This window comes from Trachinotus anak, unplaced genomic scaffold, assembly GCF_046630095.1.
Source record: "Trachinotus anak isolate AG129_WGS33_773 ecotype Australia unplaced genomic scaffold, CSIRO_AGI_Tana_v1 ptg000028l, whole genome shotgun sequence".
Classification (NCBI taxonomy): domain Eukaryota; kingdom Metazoa; phylum Chordata; class Actinopteri; order Carangiformes; family Carangidae; genus Trachinotus; species Trachinotus anak.
In genome coordinates this window covers 7,005,367-7,019,561 of record NW_027273879.1, presented here as the reverse complement: position 1 = coordinate 7,019,561, position 14,195 = coordinate 7,005,367, and the positions used below count along the sequence as shown (strand labels likewise).

The window sequence follows — 14,195 nt, the reverse complement described above, 5'->3', positions numbered from 1 at the left end:
ATTTCCAAAAGCTACTGCACATCTCATCAACCTGAATCACAGTGCGCCTGGAAAAAAGAGCATTGCTTTCCCCAGTAGTGTTGTTTGAGCACTTAATAGCTGTCCAAGATAAAAATGAAATGATTGCTAATAGTGTATAGTAAAGGAATTCCTGAGGAGTGGCATGGAGCTGTTGGAGTCTGCAGCTCTTGTTTTAATTAAATGATTCAACTTTCTGTTAGACTTACTTGCATCCAAAGGTGGCAGACAAAGTGTTAAACTTGCTCACTTCTGATGTGTAAATCAATCAAAATAGGTGGATTTTTTGAATGTTTTTTTTTTTTCTAACAAAACTGGTAGTTGAAAGTCTTTTTTATAAATCCTGTGAGGTGGCCCCTTGCAATGAAGACAGATTAGGTTCTAACAACTTAATCCGCAGCCTTTGACAGGAGTTTTGCTGAGAGACAAGGCTATTTCCACTGTGTCTGTGAGCTGTCATGATTAAAGCCAGTGTCAGAGCACAACAGGCCAATCTTGTGGATATTAAGATTGCTGTTATCCCTTTAGTCCCCATATGTCTCCAGAGACCCCTTCATTTCTGAGGAAATCAGACATGCTACTAACTTAAAACAGTAATTATCAGTCATATAGTTCTTAGGAAGCAGGCGTTTTACAACTCTGATCAGAAGCTGATTCATTGAAAAATATTGAGCTCACAGGCGTGGTTAAAAAGAAAGGCTGGGGGATGTTACACAGCCTATTGGTTTTTATTTCAAAGCCATTGGCAGCCTCGGGCATTCAGATTTTATGTGACTTTCACTTACATTTCTCTTTCAGTGCTTCATACGCCAGTACTGTGCCCAGTGTCTAAACTATTTTCCACTTCACTAACATTTCAACAGGCGTCTCTGCTCTGAATGATAAACGACAAGTCCAGTTTTACATAATCCACAGCCACATTTTTTGAAATCACTTCCATGGGACACAGGACATAGCCAACTTGACAGCAGCTCGATCATTTCAGTCTGACAACAGCATCCAACTGTATGAATCACACTCACACTACCTGTAACACGTCGTAACTTCTCCAGTCGACTTCACGCAGGGGTACTTTGTTGTGGAGATGTTATTTTCAGAGCACTCTCCACTGTGGAAGGAAACATTTGGAGGCAGAGTGAGCATTCCCCTTTCTCTAATGCAAGAGCTCCTTATTTGATGCTGTCATGTCCTTAGATTTACCCGTCACTGGCATCCTCCTCCTGGTAGGACCACAGCAGCCCCCCCGAGAAGCACATGCAGGTGACGGTGAGCAGAAGGGGAGCCCTGCCGTGTGTCACGATCATCTCCTCGGTCCAGTCACCTGGGTGCTGTCACAGTAATCCACGCTGGTGGTGATGACCTCCCCGCTGCTGCAACTGGAGAGCGTGGAGTGGTGCCGGCTCACAGGCAGACCCTCCCCCCCCCCCACCCACCCCCCCCAGTGCTCCGGGGGGCAGGTTCTGAATGGACCGCTGTTAACACTCCTGGTGTCTCTGCCGCGATGAGCTGAACTTTCTCCCCTTGCAGTTCTGACAGGTTGAAGAGAACAGAACAGTCGGAATATATTTTTATTTATTTATTTTTTTTTATTTTTCATTTTTTGTAGCTTTTCCCTAGACCCCCGGAACGTCTTTTAGGAGCGGTTTGCCAACAAATAAACCTTTCTCTGTTATTTTTGGTTGAAGGTTTCTCTTGGGTGAACTGAGGCAGCACTAACTGGGCAGCCTACGTCACGATGAGTGGGCTGCACCTTTACCACCACCGCCTGGCTGCTAATAAAACAACAACTGCTCAAAAATAAGTGATTTTACAGAGGATTTAGAAGCACGTAATACACAGCTTTAATAACTGTTGATATAGATTTTTTCTGATCCTTCATGCCCCACTTGATTGTAAGCCATAAATAAGAACTAAAAACTTTTGGGTTGCCAGGTTGTGAAAAAAACCTACTCCAGCATGAAACATTTCTGTTTAGCTCTTTAATTTCTAACATCTGTAGCTAAGTGGTCAAAAAGCTCATTTTCGGGGTCTCCCTAATATAGAGAAAAAAAAAAAAAAAAAAAAAAGACATGACATGCTGGAGGAGGATTTTTCACAACCTGGCAACCCAGAAGTTGTTCTTATTAATGGCTTAAAGCTCAACTATAAAGCATTGAAAAATGATTTATTTATCATTCATAAAATAATTAAGTACAGCTTATAAAATCTTTATGAATGGGGCCTCGTCAGAAAGTGCCGCCATAATTACAATAGCCACATAAAGAAATGCGCTACAGTCTCTCTCCTGTTGTATGCCTACTGCAAAGACTGTGATGTGTTCATAAAATCAACACATTGGAAAGCATCATCAATATGAGCACAAATACATTTCAGGTAGTTCATTTATTCTACCTCCATTTGAAGTTGGAAGCATTCATTATTCATACTTTGATTTAATGAGATTTCCTAAAATATTAAAGGGGTCCTCCACAGATTTTACAGATGAAGTTCAGTTTGTGCTGCTCAGCCTGTGGAAAAAAAAAGCTATTTCATTTCTTCTGATTCAAAGGATGAAAAACGAATATGCTTTTGAAAAAATATAAGCCTCACAAACTATTTCAATAAAATCTCAAATGCTTCTCCTAATAAAGATGATATTTCTAACTTGCGATGTCCAATCATGTGGTGTAAAGAAACAAGAATATGCAGATTTTCATCTCAACAAGACAAACATGAGAAAATGTTTAGTCATTAGCATAATCTCAACAAAGAGAATAGGTTAGTGCAGCATTTACTTACATTTACACAGCTCAGGCCACTGCCTTAAGTCCTCTGTCACATTTGATGCTCATGATTACGCTGTAATTGCTCAACCCGGAGGACAACTTTTTAAGGGAGGACTGTCTGCATAAGCAAAGCAGATTACAGTTTCTATTAACTGTGTCAAAACACTAGAGATGTATGCTGAACAATATCAGCTAAATCATCACAAAGCTTGGCAGCATGCTGAGAGGGAAAATCTGAGTTTGTGGATTAAGTGAGCATCTAGAAAAAAAAAAAAAATCAATCACAGGATTATAGGACAAACATATATTTATAGCCTGGAGCCCAGTGGCACTGCATTATATCATGTTCAACCATAACTGCTTACGTAGCCACAACACACTGTCGAACTGCTGCCTGGTAGAATGACTGCATTCATTCCAACAGATCATTATAGTGAATAAAAAACAATTTTCAATTTGACTTCCTCTCAGTGTTTTACTATTAAGCATGTATATTAAGCAATACAATGCTAGTTGTAACTTTCATGTTAACCCAAACCCGCTCATTCTTTGGGTCAAGTGATCAAACGGAGACAATGAGAAACCCTACCTTAATGTGATGCTGTCTTTCCTTCTGAATGACCCTGACCTCTGTGTGACCTCTACCAGCAGGCCTGACCTGAGCACAAACGCCGTTCACTGGCACTTGCACAACCCGAGAGCTCTTCAGTTTCTCAGGAATACAGCAGTGTGGCATTACAGGGAGCTGGATAGCAGAGCCACAGATGAGCCTGTAAAGGATATCCCAGCGAAACAAGAGGACTGTGGTGTCGCTTACAGCCGCTATGCAAGGTTTTGAAATCTGTGAGGTATGATTTAACTTTATTTGGAATATGACATTCGACAGCATGTCTATCATGGAGAAATTTAATACAATACTTTCTCTTCCAGTCATGCTTTCTTTTATTTAAGACTGGGAATCGTGCCTCTCCCGGCATCATTTAGCAGAAAATGACACCTTGAGCTCCCCACAAAGGACCTGCTCAGGCACGACCATTTCAGTTCGAGGGAAAGCAGTGTTTCACCGCTCTGCATGCCTCATTTCAACACAGCCTCTGTGGCCCAGCAACTGACTCAAGATGCAGTTCAGCTTCCGACCACTTGATGGCCCTTTCAGCCAGGCGATCTCGCCCCTACCACCCCCCCCCCCCCCCCCACCACCACCACCACCACCACCACCACCACCTTTTTTTTTTTTTTGCCACTATCGTCATCATTGCCCACAAAATGGATGACAGCTTTTAGAAATACCAGGGTGCGTCACGACTCCGAGGTGCACATGCTGTGCCATTTATGTTCCACCTGTTTTGATGCCTCAGCAGCCCGAGAGGCAGAGAGTGATCAAGCCTGCGACAGCACAAGTAGCCAATTAATGTTGCAGGCTGACGCTGTATCAAAGCTACAGGGCTAATGACCACATTCACAACCCCTTCTGCCTTAGAGATATGAAATAATTATCTGTGACTCTTTTGCCATGTCATCATTTTCCAGAAAACAACACAGAGCAACAAAGGAAGCTTTTTTTTCACCCCTTTCCTCTGTTGATATACTTTGCTGTCCCTTTCAAACTGATGTTTCTTTGTTTGTGGTCTTAGTTTCCTGTTATAGGCCCATACCTAAAGGTAGCTTAACAAACTACTACTAACTAGTGTTATATAGTCTATAACAGTAATGAAATCTTGTTTACTAGGACTGTTGGTGTAGTTGCTTTCTTCAAAACTCTCCCAATCTCCAAACTGATTGACAGGTTGAGCTACGACACTGAATGGTCTCACTGCCTATTTCCTGTTCTCACTGTATCAGTGTTGTTGATCTGAGCTGGGTGTTTCCTGACATAGAAACGTTGGTTAGAGCACAGGTGGACTTTTTTCTCACTAAACAGTGCCACATCAAGTGAAGCTCTTATCCAATCTTTGCATCTGGAACGCAGCAAAATCTGCACCATCAAAAGAACAAACAGAACCAAAATGAAATCAGATGAAAGAAAAGTGATCCAAGGAGAAAGGATGCAGTTAGCAGAGATTTGCAAAGGAACAAACAAAAGCCAATAAAGACTAAACCTGTCAGTGATGGGACTTGGCTGTTTCTCCTGTTGAAGCAACTCTCTTTGACATCCCTATGAGAGCCTGAAACAGATGGAGTTGAAGTGGAGAAAGGTGAAGCACAACTGGACTTCCTCTCTAAGATGTGATGGTTTTAGGGGTTTTATTGCACCGAAAAGACTCAGTTAGGTTGTTTGGAAAGAGAAAATCAGAAAAAGATACAAGTTCTAGTGCACAGACGAGCTGTCCAATGAGAATATGCTCAGTGCAATACCGATTGACTGCCTTGTAGGTTGCTGATATTGACATTAACCTTTTCATGCTTAAGCTGCAGCAGTGGACTGTACACAGATATAGTCTTTTATCCTCTAAATACTCTCTCACACATGGGATAGCAGCAAGAATATTCCACGAAATGAATGAGTGCCCCACTGTCAAAACTCCCCTCTCTCTCTCTCTCTCTCTCTCTCTCTCTCTCTCTCTCTCTCTCTCTCTCTCTCTCTCTCTCTCTCTCTCTCTCTCTCTCTCCTCACAGTGCAGCACTGCAGTGCTTCTCTGCACATGCCCAGACAGACTGGGAGAGAGCCACAACAAGTTTGAGCTCACTAGAAATATTAACAGCCTGCATCACAGACACATTCATGAACTCCTACAGCAAACTGTGACTGCGCCAGGAACAGCACTCCTATCTAAGGTGACTGGATGTAATATAAATTCCTTCATGACGTTTTGAACTGTCACTGATGGAGATACATTTGCTTTATAAGGGACTTTATCGTTTCAGGGCTTTCTTTTGTCTCAAGGTCACGCTGCCTGCCACAAAGCGTTCAGTGCAGATTGAACACAGTCGGCGCAGCTTTAACATACAGTATCACGCCATCTCTCTTTATTCAATAATGTCCTTTTTTTCCATTACGGTAATTAATTTTTCATTGCCATCATTACTACAGTGCTTTAGCTCAGTTCTGTGTTTAACTCTGTCTATAAAGTTCCATACTCTCTATGTTAATGATCTTTTTTAGCCCTTTAGATCTCAGCATGGTTCTTCTTTATGCACCATATATGTATATTTTATCAAACAACCTGTAATATCATAGCAATCTACATTAAACCATTACAAATGTAATCAGAGAATATATGTCGCTTTTGTCTGATTTTCAAACAGTCTGGTGGCTTAGGAGTAACTCCAATGGCCAGGTTTTTCATTTAGGGAAATCCTGGTGGTTTCACATTTTATTGCGTTCAGCCTGTTAGAAATGGCAATTTTGCTCCATTTACAGGAGTTGCAATAACTAAATAAATGGGATAATAATAGGAAAGATGACATCAAAGAAGCTCAGATGGTGAAAAGGTAAAAATAAAGGGACTGGAAAATCTGAAAAAGCGGAAGCCAGTAATACAGGAGAGATGTATTTCTTTTTTGGTATTATTTTATGATGCATCAGACAGAATGGAGTAGGGCCAAGTGGAAGAGAAATGGTCTGCAAATGCTCTCAAAGGATAGGTTTGCACTTTTTCTCCCAGGTCAGTCTTAAAACAACATCCACATGCTCTGAAGTACACTGAAGCAGTTTTTGGTTGCTGTGAGTGTTTCTCCTCTACATGCTGACCACAGAGAGAACCTTTCCTAATACAACGCCAAAATCAGAAATGGGAACACAAAATCCACTGTCCTTGTTTTGTGCAGTTCAGCCAAAGCAAGTAGGAGACAAATGGAGTGTGTGTACACAGATAGATGAATATCATGGGAAGACGATTACACAGCAATCTGATCAGGAAGGCAAAGCAGAGCAAGTGAAGCACAGCCACCATCGCTCTGGCTCTTACTCCTCCACTGATGTGGCAGGAGGTTAGTATGGAGTTCTCTTCCTGTCATCTCAGTGAGAACGATTTCCCCCACCACAGGTCACTGTGACTGTGACTCCCTCTCCCTGTCTCCACTTGCCCCAGCTGTTCAAAGGTTCACTATTGAGTCTCATAAGGTGTAAAGAGAGAGCTCTCAGTGGCTGTAACTGATGGAATGTGATGGTTGTCCTTAGGCAAAAGCGCATGACTTCAATAATAGGTCCAAAGTACTGCTGCATGGTAAAAAAAAAAAAAAAAAAGAAAAAAGGAAAAAAAAAAACATTTTATTTATTTATATTTGTTAAAATCCTACAAGTTCAATCTTACAGATTCTCTGCGGAAACAATCAAAATCTGGACTAAGCCGATTTAAAGCACTTCTCCTCCGTTGATAACTATACAAAAAGCAATAACAGTAACCGTGAGATTGGAATTTACTTCTACCACACTTCATGTCTCTGCACGTGTCCCCTCAACGGTGCCGTGATCAATAAATATAACCTCAGCGCAGTGTCCTTGGGATGGCCACATTTCACCACCCCTCCCTGCCATTATGTCTCTCCCCCTCCTCTAGATCTCCTGGCTCATTTTTATCACCCACATACACACGAACACACACACACACGCACAGTCCATTGCATCCCTGCTTGAATTCATCCTTCCTCTTCACCCTCCTATCAGATCCAGATACTTGTTGATAGAGGAAGGTATCGGTCTGTTTCCACTGCCCTCTCTGTGCGTGTGAAGTGGTCTGGAGTAGTATCATGGGGGGTTAATATTATTAATTAAAGAAAAAACAAGTTATATAATAAGTTATGAGTGAAGTGGACATTGCAGATTTGCCTGACAGGACTGTTGGCAGTTCCTACATCAGATGGATGGTTTAATTTCTTTAGACGTGGAGAGTGTGCCACATATTTCTCGATTTGGATGCACTGAAATACAGAGCCAGTGAGCAGATGGTTGTAATGTGGCAACCCATGCAGGAAAAATGGGAATAAGAAGGGATATTTTTTTTCTCAAGCTGACCCTTTGTACTAACATGACACTTCACAGATCTAAAATAATGTATTAGGATTGAACCAAAATAAGATCTATTAGAAAACAGAGCTATCATTTCAAATTATTTCTATTCTATTTCCTCCCTTCATCCTCTTCATGCCTCTTCCACTCTTCTCTCCTGTCCTGCTTTTCTCACCTCTCCCCATCTTAGAAAGATGAGTCCTGGGGGGGTATGGTGATCAAGGCTGGCACAGGTCTGGTAATATGGCTCATCATCATTTAAATTAGTTCTGAAGCATTAGGCAGAATTGGCCCTGGTTATCAGTGAATTTATGGCCCAGTTGAGGCAACATGCACCAGTACACCGAGCCATATTGTTTAGCAGAGAAGCTATCATCATACCCATTCATTTTCCTTTCAGTGTCACAGGATCTCTGAAGTTGCAGCGAAGATGATCGTCCCTGATTTTCCACCCTGGAAGTCTTTGCTTTAAGGTGAAATTCAGATGGTTTCAGGAGAGCAGAAGTATCACAGTGGGTTGTTGTTGATTTGTCCACAGCAGTGTGAGCTGGGTCTCCAGTTGACCTGGACATGTACACTTCACTATAGACGCACAACACAGAGGTGCTCCTTTCACTGATACAGTGATCATTCCTGGCAAGCTGTAAACACAAAGGTGGAGCTATCGCCTCTGGATGGGTTACTTCCCTGTCTGTCTTCATCTCCCACATACTGCCTCCACTAAACCTGACACCCACTGTAGGATAACATTCCCCCACTTATTGTGGGCTAAACTGCCAGTGGGCTTGTTTGAATTTTTATATTTTCTGTTGGTATGCATGCAATTACTTTTCCTGTCTGCCGTATTGTTTATTGCACAGTATGTGTGTGCCGTACTTTGAGTGTTTTGAGTCTGTGTTTGTGTGGCAGCATGCACATTTATAGAAATTAGTCAGTATCGCTCAATAGAAATAGTTTTTTTGTATCAACTGATGACCTGGGATTTCCGTTCTCACTGCCAAAAAAATGCAACTGCTAAAATATATTGGGATATTGTTGGTTATTAAATAAACACCACGGCGATTTAGCATTGCGTTCCCATAATAATGAAAGTAATATTAAGTAAACAAATAATCAGAATTGATGTAAAGAACCAGAGATGCTGTTCTGTCCATTCTTCTTCCTTGTTGCTTACACTGCCTGCATGCACACAACTCAGCTGCTGGCAGTTCAGTCAGAGATTTGGGCGTCTTACCATAATTGTAGCTGCTGTACCTCAAGCAGAGATAAGGAGTGGGCTACACAGAGGTCTGATCAGGTAAACAGAGTTTTATGCCTCAGGTGCCATTACTTAAGACAGTTTATCACACAGCTCCCCCTGGAGCAATTAAAGGTATCATAAAACTTTTTTTCACACACGCAGTAGCGCACCCCAGACTCTGATGTGTAAAGCTGAGCAATCAGCATTTAGGAATGGAGGGAATCTTTTCTCCATGAGGTTACATAAACAGGATTAGAGGTTGGTATTGGCAAGATTTACTATTACTTCATTGCTGGTTGTCAATCTTGCTTTTCCCTGATGGTAGCAGGACGTAACTTTTGTCTGTCAGCCCACTGTGGTTTGGACACAGGCTAATGGTTGTATGAGTGCTTGCCAACTGCATTAGCTGCCAAATGTCTAACAAATATAAGGACAGTTTCACTTAAGTCTTTGCCTTGAAAATGCTACGGCACTATACAGTATATGTCCATACCAGCCTTGCTTTTAGGCTTTATTACCGGGGTTCTGTGCAAAAAAGAAAAAAAAAACATCCATCCACAATCTATAAACATGAAAATTTTTCTTATTTTGCGATCTAATGTTTGTGGGGGGGATGTTAGTAAAAGCAAAAACAAAAAGCATCATTGGACTGCCTGAACAGAGAACTTGAAAGCTGAGCAGCTGCAACAGTGCAATGACTGGCAGCTTTCATCAATAATACAACAAACACCTAATAATAAGTAACTACTGCCAAAACCTGCGACAGGTTACATTTTGCAACACTGACTGAATCACACCTTTGCTCATCATGTATTCCTCTTGTTGTTCAGTCTGTCTCATTTGGCCCTAATAAAAACACCCCTCAGCCCTGCATGTCATGCTGCTTGCTGCTACGCTCGTCCAGCTGACCTGTCTGAGAGTTCATCAGCTGATCGTATCAGCTAATTGAATTTCATGTGAGCTGGCCAAGGTGTCAATCATACAGCCGCAGCCAGCCAAAGCCCTCACCGTTTTTCTTCTTTTGATTGATTTACCCTTCAGAAATGTCACTGATTGGTTAGTCATACATTTTAAATGTCACTGTGGTGGCAACAGTTGGGAGAGAAGTAAACAGAAAGTCAAGCTGTGGGTCCTCGTCCAGCTGTGTCACATGTCTTGTGGAGCTCACAGTCAGGACGAATGCTGTTCAGATCCACCTTGGAAGCATCCTCAAGTGCACAACCCTCATTTTCTGTCATACACAGACTGTTTTTACTTGTTGCAAATAGTCTAGTATTCAAAAGTTGTGATGAAGATTCTCCATCTGCTCTCCGTATACCTCTGCAGCCACAGCGCTGTCACTCGTGTGGGACAGAAAATGTCCACCCTTGAGGACGCCTAAGCTGTCATCTTTGGCATTTACATACGGTGCCACTGCACTGATATTTTAGTACCAATTCACAGCAATCTGATGTTGATCAGTTATGACACGCAGCCCCAAGCCAGCTGTCACAATAGACGAGAAACAAAATGAAAACAAAAGCACAAATGGCTTCCACTCACACTGATGTATTTCATTAAAATCACTTCTTTCTCCATTTTATTTAGTCATTATTTTCTTAACACTTGGAAAATGGCCCAAATTTGTGGATGCGTTTTTACTACTGGGATCTTGAAATTTCCAGGAATCTAAGACATCAAAGTTTTTCTGTTTTTGTCCCCATTTAAATGTAAATGCATCTTGATGCAAGTTTTCCTTACATTGAAATTCTAACAAACAAGCCTCCTGTTTTCCCATATTGTTGATTCTTTCACCATACAGTCAGGAGAAAGGCAAGATTATCTGAGGAGAAAAGCTTTGCCCCTGAACAGCAATCCACATGATTAAATAATAGCAGGCAAAGTGCAACAGCATCAAAGGATATTTGCTGTATTTCTCGATGCAATGTCAGTGAGGTTCCTTGGCCACGGAGCTTTAAGCTACTGCATTTACAAGTTTGAATCACAGTCCAAAAGTGTTTTAAAGATTATAGAAAACTCTTCAACCAGCTCTTCCAGCTCAAACCAGCTCTTCTCTGCCTTTGGAAAACGTTCAGTTTGTTGGATAGCTTTGAAGGGATGTTGTTATATGTTTAATGGGGAAAAGATGGTCTGTCACCCTATAGCAGTGGCTCACAAGCTTTTTGGATAGTGACCCTATATAGTCTAGTTGTAGCTCTTGTCAACAGTTACATAAAAGTCCAAATCGTGATTTTTTTTTCTCTTTTTGTTTTTTTTTTTTTTAACAGAAAAGCCACAAAACAGAGGCAGACTCTGTGAGGCTACAGGCACAGCAGGGCTTTGAGCTAAATGCTAATTTCAGCATGCTAACATTTCACAATTACACTGCAAACATTGGAGGTACAGTATTTACCATGTTCACCATCTTAGTTGAGCATTTTAACCTGTTAAAATTTGTGTGTTAGTACTAAACATGAAGTAAGGCTGAGGCTGATGGGAATGTCACTAGTTTTGCAAGTATTGATAAAGTTAGAGGATCACTTAGTCATCAGGATACAGCATCTCTAAGCAATGGATATATGGCAATCAAAAAAAAAAAAAACAAACAAGCAAAGGTTATTTAGTGTTGCAATTCTGTATGTCTGTCTGCTTTTTTAACCCTGACGTGTAGCGATGCATTGTGCTCCTGAGGAGACATGAGCACCATCAACAGTGATGCACACATCATAGTTATCTAACTGGCTGCTTAACGGATGCACATAAACGACAATCTCAAACTACTGCATTTTCACACACTTCACACACGGTTCTCCATGGATACTTGTATTGTGCAGCAGTGTGCAGTAGATGCTGTTTCAAGTGTTTTTCACTCCCAACATTCTGCTTCTTGGCTGTTTGAGCATCTTTGAAAGTACCATTGCTAACTTGGCACAGATTTTTTACATATATATGTATATATTCACTGTATGCTGCTGAAGCATCAAACTCTTGTCATACTCTATACATTTTTCAGAACACTTGACGTCCTCAGGTTCTTTTAAAAATGCATTAAACAGTAACTTCCAGGTGGATGTGGGGAGGCGGGGACGGTAAATACAGCATCAATATGTATACATCTCACGTATCTTTGTCACTGGAGCCTCTGCTCCCTCTCTCACCTCAGCTACATGGTCATCTCACTCACTCTCACTTTGCATGATTCACTACGATTGCATAACACTGATGCTCATGGCTGCTGGTTTATCACTTATTAATGCTCCTTTCAGTGGCATAATTTGCTGTGCTCCGTATAGGACAGTAATAATTCAGGTGATATGCTGAAAAATGTGAAATGGACCAGGAAATGGACCTAACTGAATTTTTGAGGGGTTATGTGTTTTCTTTCCTTTACTACACATAAAAGGTGTCATTTAACAACCCAAAGGCCTCAGTATCTAGTGAAGTAAGCTGTAAGAGATATGTTATTTGACATTACAAAAACAAAAACATATCCAGTATGCTGCTGGAGTATAATAGTATAGTATATATTCTATGCTGATGTTATGAAACACACTGTAAATATATGATTATCTGACAATATTGTCAAATCTGCATCGTGCTGTTTCCTTGCACTGATAGTCCAGAAATAGGACTGAAGGCCTTTTTTAAAAATCGATCTCGTGTGTCTAGCTTCACCAGGTAGACATGTGGAGGTGTGCATGGGCATGTTCTGGGCCCTACACAAAATTGATTAGCAAACACTGTCGGTCAACTGGAGGGCTGTTAACTTTGGAAATACATGAATTGGTCAAAGTACCTGCACATTTCATCCTACTGACTTGATTACCAGGGAGTCAGGCTCAAGGACAGAGGATGGTGGTGACATGTTTTTAATTCAGAGCATGATAGAGAGAGACGGAGTGGAGAAAGAGAAGGGAGGGCTTACACTCCAAGAGAGGAGAGGATGAATGAGAAATTTGTTCTTCTCAGTCCTTCACAACATTTGCTAGTGTTGTTAAAGTTAGGATGAATAATACAAGTACAATCCAGAGGTGATTTGCGTCCATACTGTATCCTCAGCCTCCCCTACAAAGTCTTGCTGCAGCATTTTGCACAAACCACAAGCGTGCAAGTTCCTTTTGACTGAGGCAATGGTAGAGAGAGCTGCAGTAAATCAACCATTAGACGACGAATGCATGAATGACTTTCACCAGGTCAGCAAAAAAAAGTCCAACTCTTTTCATCTGTTCATCAAAACTCTATTTGGCATCATGAGCTGACTTATGGCGTGGCTGGACTAAGGGCACATGCTGTCCTCACGGCACTACGGATGATGGATGCATGAACGACAGGGTTTTATGGTTCAGAGCTTTCAGGTCGAATTGAGTTTTTCTTAGTATTATGATAGGATAGGGGATAAATCTGCAGAATATAGAAAAGATTCTCTTAACTTTACAAAACTATTAATAATTCAAACATTTTAAATTAATTGTAAAAGTGTGAAAAAAAAATAATAATAAAAAAAAAGACAAGCTAATTACTGACACTTAAAATTCACGTAAGAGATTGACTGGTGATTCAAAGACTTTTGATCCTGAGAGTAAAGGGCACATTTTCAATACTCTCAGCCCTGTCTGCTTGAAACGGTTTTACATACAACTGAACCGCAACATTTTGTAGGAAACATAATCTCTGGTCAGATTATGTTCGTGTTTTTTTTTCTTTTCAAATGAATGATTAAAACACTACATTTTTTAACAACGCTGGGTCACAAGCAGGTGGTTGAGGTAGACGGCAGACATAGAAATCACACAACTGTCACACCACAGACCAGGGTTTATATCCACACTCCCTCCTGTGGTTAGGTTCAGGCAACAAAAGCACTTTGGTTAGGGTTGTGAAAAGATCCTGGTTTTGTTAAATGTAAATAAACACGTTTTGTCATACATTTTTCTGTATTAAACCAAACCACAATCTTTCCCTAACCTTAACTTCCCTCGGTGCCTAAACATAACCATAAAAAATAATAAAATAATGCTGTAGTTCTACAGGTGTATATTGTACTGCAATTTCGGATATTTTGGTGGAACATTATACTGATACACTGAGTATAGATGCATTTGCGACATGCAAAATATGTAAATTAACAACATATCCTAATTATGTTGGTAGAAAACAGAATCCAGTAACAATCATGTTTTGAATAAAATGTGTTTGCTGTTGCAGTTTAGTCAGATATAAATGTTATTTCTAGGAGACTGGGTTG

The 14,195-nt window shown here is 40.9% G+C and overlaps 1 protein-coding gene across 2 annotated transcripts in view; it reads right to left on the bottom strand.

Moving 5' to 3' along the window:
- Positions 1–1,440, bottom strand: part of ccbe1 (collagen and calcium binding EGF domains 1) — a 31,182-nt gene extending 29,742 nt beyond the window's left edge. For both annotated transcript variants that reach the window (XM_071465484.1, XM_071465485.1), the window contains exons 1-2: positions 1,219–1,440; positions 1,046–1,126 (exon numbers count right to left, since the gene is read on the bottom strand). In XM_071465484.1, coding sequence (XP_071321585.1) covers positions 1,046–1,126; positions 1,219–1,322 — 185 coding nt within the window. In that variant the 5' untranslated portion in view covers positions 1,323–1,440. The remainder of the gene's footprint in view (positions 1–1,045; positions 1,127–1,218) is intronic.
- Between the last annotated feature and the right edge of the window lie 12,755 nt (positions 1,441–14,195).